The 10,000-nt window shown below is 42.9% G+C and overlaps 2 protein-coding genes across 4 annotated transcripts in view; both read left to right on the top strand.

Moving 5' to 3' along the window:
- ap2a1 (adaptor related protein complex 2 subunit alpha 1) overlaps window positions 1–1,425 on the top strand; it is a 32,164-nt gene extending 30,739 nt beyond the window's left edge. For all 3 annotated transcript variants that reach the window (XM_053676789.1, XM_053676793.1, XM_053676790.1), the window contains one exon: window positions 1–1,425. This exon is cut by the window's left edge and continues 655 nt beyond it. The gene's annotated coding sequence lies outside the window, so the exon portion shown is untranslated.
- Window positions 1,426–2,377: 952 nt separating this feature from the next.
- si:ch211-195b15.8 (dual specificity protein phosphatase 8) lies at window positions 2,378–8,122 on the top strand. Its single transcript, XM_017495259.3, has 6 exons — window positions 2,378–2,586; window positions 4,726–4,967; window positions 5,474–5,557; window positions 6,057–6,216; window positions 6,432–6,555; window positions 6,743–8,122. Exons 1-6 carry the CDS (start codon window positions 2,505–2,507, stop codon window positions 7,725–7,727), a joined length of 1,677 nt encoding a protein of 558 aa, XP_017350748.1. The 5' UTR covers window positions 2,378–2,504; the 3' UTR covers window positions 7,728–8,122.
- The last annotated feature ends 1,878 nt before the right edge of the window (window positions 8,123–10,000 follow it).

Here is a 10,000-nt window from a genome sequence, read left to right as displayed (position 1 = left end):
TCCTCCCTCTCTCGCTCTCTCCAGAGCCGATGGCACTCAGTGGGACGTGTGTGGGGTTCTGAGTGTGTCGTGTCGTTACCGTGACCCCGAGGTTCCACGAAACCGAGTGCAGGCCAGTGCACTGTACAGGCGTGGAGAGAACCGAGGCGTCTGTAGACCCGTCCCTGATCTAGCACACTTCTCACTCGATTATAACCGTGGTTAATGAAGTCATTCCCTGTTTAAAATATAAATGTAAAAACGACGGCTGCTCTTTGGTTGTGTTTCTGTCTCTTTTTCTTAGTTTTGATAGTTGTGTTGTGGAAGGAATCGTTTTCAGGCATTCGATTAAATGTGTAGTGTGTCGCGTACGCAGGCGTGGGGGTGTAGGACCGTACAGGACCAGGAGATAAACATTACAGGAGCAGGGAGAACTGTTTAATGTCAGTGCTGATACACACTGACGTCCACGCAGATGATCCGCTTCAGCTGCGTTACTGTAACAGCACTTATCTCTCAACACTAACGTTTAGAACACAAATACTCCGAGTACACCACAACATTAACTCCTGTGTGTGTGTGTGTGTGTGTGTGTGTGAGATTACAGATCAGAACTGAGTCTGTATTCTGACTGCACTGATAAGAGCAGAAATCCCGTTTACTCCAAATTCAGTAATAACGGAAATGTAAATGCAGCTGTTGGCCTCAGTAAAGGTTCAGATTGCGCGACTCTAAACAGTGAAACTCGAACCTGCAGCCGCTCCACAGGAACAGTGGCGGTGTTTGGGTGACACAGATGCCTGTGAGAATCTTCCCCAATCTGTTCTCATGGGCTTTTAATCTTTAAACCTTAACTTTCACATGCTGCAGTAACTCAGTAAAAAGAAGTTCCAGTTCCTTTACCCTTTCCTGAAGGGTTTGCGGTATCCCTACGCCATCAGAGACACACAACTACCACAAACTCCCCCCTCTGAACAAGCTCTGTTTAAATCACACACACACACACACACACACACATCAAGAGAGAGGAGAGAGAGATTAGAGTGAAATGTGTGACAGACCTACAGGATAAAAGCAGCTTCCAGCTGTCAGTCACACATACAGGAACAGCACAGTGACGTGTGTGTGTGTGTGTGTGTGTGTGTGTGTGTGAGAGAGAGAGAGAGAGAGAGAGAGGGAATTTATTGGAGATTTATGAGACATTTATGTCATTAGTTAAATGAAGTCACTGTTTCCCCTCACTGCACCGCTGCCACGATGGGACTTTGTCATTGTAGTGTAGAATCATTGTCATGGTGTGTGTGTGTGTGTGCGGGTGTGTGTCTTTGCAGTATCCGCTAGCTAATGCAGCCCCAGTCTATCGGTGTTGAACCTGTCAGATACCTGTGTTAGATGAAATTTACTCTGTACTGAATAATGTGAAAGTAAACTATGCCATATACTCCATCAGCGCCTCCTCTTGTCTGTCTGCCTGCCTGTCTGTCCTGATGAAGGTGGCGATGTGCACATGAAGACAGCTTCTCTTTAATGCACATCTGCTACATATGTGGAACAATAACATAAGTGTTAATGTAAGTAAATAAAGGAAGGTAAACAGTCTGTTTGCCCCTGAACTAGTGGATCAGACAGGAGATGTTCTGTGTTTAATGTTTTCTTTAATCATTTATGCACTAGAGTTATAAAAGTAATGAAAGTTTATAGCTTCCAGTTTGGCATCATCACCACACACCTTTTGGATGATAACACACTTCCGGTTTGATTTGTAGAATATTATAATTGTGAATGATATCGTGACTAGTTTACGGGACCAATGATGTTACTGAGCCAAGCGATACCTGTGTGATGTAGATGTGTATAGTGTATTATTTCTGCAGTTTGTTGAAGTACTGAAGTCCTCTCAGCATGTTGCTTCTCTCATAGTGAAAATATTAAAACTGTTCTGTATGTATACTAATATCTACAGAGTTAGAATTAAAACCTGCCATTACACTCCGCACGGTCTTTAACTGTAGACGCCGTGACGTCACTTCCTGCATCGTCAGGGCTTTCAAGGATGGGGAAAAAAAATCCAACTGGAAATAACTTTGAAGAAAAAAAAAATCTCAACAGGAAGTAATAAACCAGTCTGAGAGGCTCTGATGTGGAAAACCCGTGACGTGTCCGCACTGTTACCGCCAGGGGGCGCGTACACACCGCCACGCAGACTTCACTACACCACTGAACATGATATTATTATGATGATTATTATCATTATTATTATTATTATTATTATTATCATTATTACGTGGCTTCAGAGAAACATCGCGTCCTGTTCTGTCTCGAAGCAGGATCCTGGATGTGTTTTTATTTTTAAACTGATTCTGCTGGCGAAGTCAAACGCTGTCAAATCTCGCGATACTTGCGCATGATACGGACGTTACCAAGGAAACGGACTGTCTGGTTAGCTGGGGAGAATACACGGTCAGCAGAACATTAGCAGGTGAATACAACCTCGCTAATCACACAATGTTCAAAAAGAGAAAGAAATGTTGAAACACGAAGGCTTTAGAGGAACTCTCTTCATTTCTGTCAGCAGCGCTACTGTTATTTTCCCAAACGTGTGTCATGGTGTGTTCTCTAATGTTATCTTTACATTCGTGGATTATTTGTATCATTGTTACGTAATTATAATGTGTTCAAGGAGCATCTAGCCATATTAGTTACAATTTAGCCGACTAGTTACGATACAGGCTAATTTACCTCAGTACTCTAGTGGTGTGTCGATTACGAACGAGTCGGTTCATTGAGCCGGATCTTTTATGTGAACGTGTATCTTAAAAAAAATTAGAATATCGTGGAGAAGTAATTTTTTTCTTGTAAATTAATCAAAAAGTGGAACTTTCATATACTTCATTACACATGAAGTGAAATATTTCAAGCCTTTTTTTGTTTTAATCTCGATGATTACGGTTTACGGCTCACGGAAGTCAAAAACCCCGTATCTCAAAATATTAGAATAAATAATTTATAATACAGAAATGTCGACCTGAGAAGACTCTAATCAACGAATTAAATCGAAATACCTGTGATGGTTTCCTGAGCCTTTAATCTCTCAGTGTGGTTCAGTACACCACCACAATCACGGGGAACATGAAAGTAAACGTTGCATTTCATTTGGAAATCAAGGTTCCAGAGTCTGGAGGAAGAGTGGAGAGGATCAGAATCCGAGCTGCTTGAAGTCCAGTGTGAAGTTTCCACAGTCAGTGATGATTTGGGGTGTCATGTCATCTGCTGTTGTTGGTCCACTGTGTTTTCTCAAGTCGAGAGTCAATGCAGCGTCCAACAGGAGATTTTAGATGAGCTTTTTCTGATGAGCTTTATGGAGATGCTGATTTCCTTTTCCAGCAGGACTCGGCACCTGCCTACAGGTGAGGCAGTGATGACTTGATTTTTAAGACTCTGGGTTACTGATCAGAAGGTCGGGGGTTCAAGCCCCAGCACTGCCAAGCTGCCACTGTTGGGCCCTTGAGCAAGGCCTTTAACCCTCTCTGCTCCAGGGGGCGCTGTATCATGGCTGACCCTGCGCTCTGACCCCAACCTCCTAATATGCTGGGGTGTGCGGAAGAAAAGAATTTCACTGTGCTGTAATGTTTTTTGTGACAAATAAAGACTCATTATCTTTATCACAGTTCCAAAACTTCTAGAAACTGGTTTGTGACCGTGGTGTTACTGTGCTTGATTGTCCAGCCGACTCGTCTGACTTGAACCCCATAGAGAATCTACGAGAGACACCAGACCCAACAATACAGACGAGCTGAAGACCGCTATCAAAGCAATCTGGGCTTCCAGAACACCTCAGCAGTGCCACAGTCTGATCGCCTCCATGCCACGCCGCACTGATGCAGTAATTCCTGCACAAGGATTAAAACCCCGACCGAGTATCAGCGCATGAATTAACATACTTTTCATCAGGTCCACATTTCTGTATTATAAATTCTTTATTCTAATATTTTGAGATACTGGACTTTTGATTTCTGTAAGCTGTAAACCGTTATCGTTGACATTAATGTGTAATGAATCTAGAATATATGAAGGTCATACTTTTTGAATTAAATTACGGGGGAAATGAACTTTTCCACCATTTTCTAATGTTTTGAGCTGCACCTGTAGATCCGGCATGCCTTGCTAGTGTGAGTCGCTTATGAGCCGAAAGAGTCGACTCTTATTGGAGAGCTGATCCAATCTGACTCACTGATACGAGTCGGAATTCCCACTAGACACAACTCTAAGTATCAGTAACTAGTTTGACTTCCATCACGACATTTATATTCAGGTTTTTTCCTTCAGAATGTGCACATGTCAGAGAAATAATAGTTATATTTGTAGGTTAATTTAAAAAAATGCAGTCGACGGATTTTATCGATTAAAAATAATTTCTACTTGAAGACATTTCAGACTGGAATAAATCATTTACTACCAAAAAACAAACAAACCCCGAATTCCCTCTAATGTCACTTAATTATTCTCACTTTATAACACTTCCCACTTCGGCTTTGGGTGTAACTGCGCATGCGCAGAGAATTCCGACCAATTCTCGCTCCATAGGGGAAAAATGCCGAGGCGGAGGAAACCAGAGTGCGCGCGCGCGCGTGCCCGTGAGCAGACCTCGCAGCTGATTGGCTGAAGATGACATCACTCCGCATTGTGCTATTCTTAGCGCGAGGAATAGGGATTACGTCATGTTTTTTTCTGCTGTGCCTCGAGCAGGTATTAGACCCCGACTACAGCAGCGACTCACCACAACACAACACAACACCGCGAGCGCGAGACCGAGCGCGAGCTTCATTATTACACCTTATCACGCGCTGTGTCCGGATAAATCCGCGTCACTCATCTCTTCTACATTATTACTGCACTGGACTCAACATTTTATTCTGAAAAACACTCCGAGTAGAGTTCCATCATCAACAGCAGCAGCAGCAGCAGCAGCTTTTTACTGCACATCTTTGGTGAGTACAGTACTGTTTCTCTCAGTGTGTGTGTGTGTGTGTGTGTGTGTGTGCGTGCGTGCTAGTGTTATTAATGCTGCAGTAGAGTGCACAAGAATTTTTATATTCTTTGCATTTTCATTTTTACTGCATTATTATTATTATTATTATTGTTATTATTATTATTATTATTATTATTATTATTAATTGTTGTTGTTAGTGTGCACTGTTGTTATGAGTGCTGCGACTCTGCAGTAGGTTGCATACACTTCTGCATGCTGCACACAAATAATAACACCACAGTATCACTGCAGTAAGTAAATATAAACACAGGAAAAATGTGAATGCAAACAATATAAACATAAATATATCGGTGATGTATGTAGTGGCAGACATATCAGCTGTGCAGCGGTAATATCTCTATTTTACATGTGAACCCTGCTGGGGTGTATGATGCACTGATGGAGCTCTCTCTCTCTCTCTCTCTCTCTCTCTCTCTCTCTCTCTCTCTTTCTCTCTGGGTGTAGATGATGGTGTTCCAGTCGGAGCGAGTGCCGCTCTCCCGCATCCTGCCACAGCTTTACCTGGGAGCAGAGAGTGACGTCACACAGGTCAGTGTCTTACATGTTCTCTCTCTCTCTCTCCCTCTCTCGCTTCAGTTCGTTAACTCAGATATTGGAGCTGCAGCTGTGCACTTAAAAGCACATAAAAATGTACTGTATACAGTATATGCCAATGCATCAGTAATAATATATATTTATTGATTATTTATAGAAATGATGAAGACCTGTAGGATCTGTATTTAACTATAACTATATACATCATGTGATTTTACTATTGTATATTCTGTGTCTTTATTATTATTATTATGATCATCATCATCATTGGCATCAATCCGTCCGTGTGTGTGTGTGTGTGTGTGTGAGAGAGAGAGAGAGAGAGAGAGAGAGAGTTTCTCTCAGCATGATGTCTATTTGCATAAACACGTCTGATGGAAATTCCGTTTGTTCCTCATGATTTGGGTTTCGGAATAAACGAGTCCATCCTGTTCAGATCACTGTGAGGTTTTTTTTCTCACTCTTTCCTGTCGTCCTGCTCTGAACCACACAGGACTGTCTGTCTGCTCAGGGGATTTCGTATGTGCTGAGCGTGAGCCGCTGCTGCCCTCAGCCCTCATTCCTTCCCCAGTCTCAGTACTTGCGCATCCCCATAGACGACTCTCTGAGGGACGACCTGCTGCCGTGGATCCCTCAGGCCCTGCGCTTCATCGGTGAGCAAAAACAATCCCACGATGCACTGCAGCTGCATGACATCATTTATTTAGCAGGAACTCAGTGTGCTTAACATTTGTAGTGAGTGTGTGAGTGTGTGCTGTGATTGAGAGCATTGCGTCCTGCTGCCTCAGCGTCTCTGCCGTCCGTGCTGTATTTGTTAAGTGCACTTCTGAAGGCGCCGTCTGTGTGTGTATGTGTGTGTGTTTTCCAGACGGCGCCATGTCTCTCGGCTGCTCGATCATCGTCCACTGCGCTGCAGGAATCTCCCGCTCTCCGGCTCTCGCTGTGGCTTACGTCATGTACAGCCTGGGAATGGATCTAGATCACGCTTACAGGTAGCGCGGAAGTTTCGCTTTCAGTTCCGCATCTCCTTCTAATGTGATTTGTAGTTCAAAATGTGGGGAAATTGAGACTGTTAGGAAGAGAAGAAGAGCTCTGTGAGAATACTTTAACACAGAAACTCAACTAAAAGCAGAAATGAATAAAGTGTGATCTAACTCAGACACGTTTTCATTGGTGCAGGTTTGTGAAAGAGCGCAGACCCACAATCTCCCCCAACTTTAACTTCCTGGGTCAGCTCCAGCTGTTTCAGCACACACTTCCTCTGAAGAGCGGCGACGCTACCCCACACACCCATCAGCCTATCATATCGCCCAACACATGCACACAGTTGACCAATAGCAGCTCATCTACAGGTCTTTTAAAACAGGACAGTTATGATGTCATTAACGGACATGGTGCCGACACCAGAGCCGAGAACATCCGGCGTTCCAGCGACGTGATCCAGCCCGAGTTTACTTTATCTCTCTCAGACAAGCTCAGAACTCTGACTCTCAGCGTGGAGCGTGTGGAGGTGCAGAGACGAGCCGGCACTCAGCTGGAAACACACTCTCACACACACACTCCCACGGCACAGAAACCCACACACCTTCACATCCCATCGCTCTCAGAGAAGCGGAAAAGCCTCAGTCTGTCTCTGACACCGCTCGGTCCTGCTGCAGCTACACACACTGACCAGCAGAGGGCAACTCTCCCAGACTCGAGTCAGAACCAGTCCTGCAGTTCTCCCACTGCCCACAAGGTGGAGGCAGGAGGCCCGGAGAAGGAAGCAAACCATTTGATGAGCAGAGGGACATCAATGAGATGCAGCAGGACGCAGAAAAGAAGGAGCGAGGAGAAGAATGGCTCTCCTGCTGTTCACAGGGCGAAAGAAGAGCAAGCGAGGGTGAAGTCAGGGCTGCAGAGAAGGGAGCGAGGCAGGAGGACGGTGCAGTCACACACACAGAGCGTGTGCAGTTCCACTCCTCGCCAGAAGGAAGCGACAGGAAGAGAGCTCTCAGGCTGTGCGGTGGAGGCCCTGGAGGTGATGGATGGAGACCAGAGTCCAGTGTCACCCATCCACCTCACCATCAACAGACTGCTGGGCTGGGGTGAGCGCATGCTGCTCGGGGTTCTCCTCGGACCTCACATCAAGGTGGGCCACGCCGCCCTGCCGTACAGGTGCTGAACACAAACCCGCGCCGAAGGAGCGCTCCAAGAAACACACAGAGACAAAAGACTTCACTGAGATCCGCTAGCAAAGCATCCGAGGCTGAAGAGAAGCGTGTGTGTGTGTGTGTGTGTGTGTGTGTGTGTGTGTGTTAAGTGTGTGATTGTGATTCCACCAGACTGCATGCAGGTATTTTATTTTAATCCACTGCTTTGTCATAAATCATAAAATTGTGGTTCAGCTGCACTGAAAGTGTAAATACGAGTGAAGATACAGCCTGTGTGTGACTTTATTATTTATTGGATTATTGATTAATGTTATATTTATAAACGGATATTTTCAGGTTGATTTGCTGTTTTAGCGCTGCGGCTTGTACCGAGACACGGTGTTCAATAAAGAAAACATATTTTACATTTCTGTTTCTCACATCGTGCTTTTTTTATTAAAAGTGTCATTCACACGGTTTTATAAACCTACAAACTGCTATAGTTCACTGTTAAAGCAACACAAACACATCATTGATTTATTTATTGTTCTTTTAATGCCATGTCAGCATCAACGGCTATTTTCATGGCAAGACTGCGGTAGGTTAAAACAGGATATTACATCAATTCTTACAGTATTACAACGACCAAATTAACAACATTATATAAATGAATCCTGAGTCACTCTGATCATGATACACATTACTGTTTATTACAGCATCCCGGAGAACACATAAAGATTCAGGATTAAAGACCTGCATTAAATACTGTTATGCTGCGGCGCTGCTGAGTTCTGGACTGTGATTGGTCAGAAGGTGTTGATTAATTCTCTAGAACAGCAGCGTCGCTCCACATCGCAGCTTTATTTATAATAAACGCACTTGTTCTGATATGTTATCGTTTCCATAGGAACAGCTCGTTCACAGGGACACTCTACTGATAATAAACGGATTTTTAAAAAAACATATTACGATATGGTGAAGTTTTCGTAAATACGGAGACGTTTATTTATGTAACGTGTGTGGAAGGAGTCTCCAGTGTCAGCGCTGTATAACAGTCAGAGGTAACGCTGTAAGTTAATGCTTTCCCACATCTTCATCACAGAGTTTACACTCCTTTATGGTTTCTTGGATTTCTTTTTTTTTTTGTCTTATTGACTTGAAGAGAGAGAATAGAGAGAGCAAGAATAAAGAGAGAATAAAGAGTGAGGATAAAGAGAGAGAATAAATAGAGAGAGAATAAATAGAGAGATAATAAATAGAGAATAAAGAGAGAATAAAGAGTGAGGATAAAGAGAGAGAATAAAGAGAGAATAAATAGAGAATAGAGAGAGAATAAAGAGAATAAGGAGAGGGATGGTGAGGGAATGAGTGTTTATAGCAGCTATAACGTAAGTGAAACAGGAACTAATCTGTTTTGCTGATGTTTGCCATTATGTAAGTGGTACATACTGTAACACACCCACACCCACACACACACACACACACAAACAGTGTGTTTAATACTTATATTTTCATTTATTTTTATCAGACCAGTGGAACAATTTATTAAAATCGCTATCAGGGGATGCTAAGTAAATAAATATTAATTGATATATTTCTGTAATATCAGAACTACAAACACCGTTGTGATAATAATAATAATAATATTAGTAATAATAATAATAATAATAATAATTAACAAACATTCACTCTATTGTGTATAAAAATAGATCATTTAATGCACAGATTTTGATACTAGTGTAAGTGACTTCTGGATTATTTTTTGCTCGAGTTCTGCTTCATAACCCGGATTAACAAAATACTGTCCTTTCATTTGTGCAGATTTTTGTGTCTCTACATTTCCTTTGTTCCTGCAGTTAGAAGACTGAGACTCAGCAGGCTTTAGTTAACGTGTAGAGCTGCTCACGGAGGGACACTCTTACACTTCAGGGTTCGTACCTTTGGGAAGTAAAGCCTGAAAGTCTATAAGCAGAAGGTAAAGATGTATATAAGTGCTGTTTTATTTGCGCACTCAGCAGCGTGTGAAATCCTGTACAGGGAAGGAAATATACTGCACATGATGTATTTGGGTTTGGCTGAGAGTTCTCTGAGAAATCTTTCACTACACCCAAATGAGTCATTTCTGGCAGGGAGAGGGATTTTAAACTATTAGCCTTCTAGTCCTCGTATAAAGTGATATTCCAACTGAAACACATGCATTATTTACTGTAGCTGAAAACTACAGCAGGAAAAACGCAGCCTGTTATCTGTGATTTAAAATCAGATCAGAATAAATCTTTCCTCGTTTTACATTTTACAAAACCCT

The sequence above is a fragment of the Ictalurus punctatus genome, chromosome 2 (genome assembly GCF_001660625.3).
Source record: "Ictalurus punctatus breed USDA103 chromosome 2, Coco_2.0, whole genome shotgun sequence".
NCBI classification, from domain to species: Eukaryota; Metazoa; Chordata; class Actinopteri; order Siluriformes; family Ictaluridae; genus Ictalurus; species Ictalurus punctatus.
This window is presented reverse-complemented; position numbering and strand designations above follow the sequence as displayed.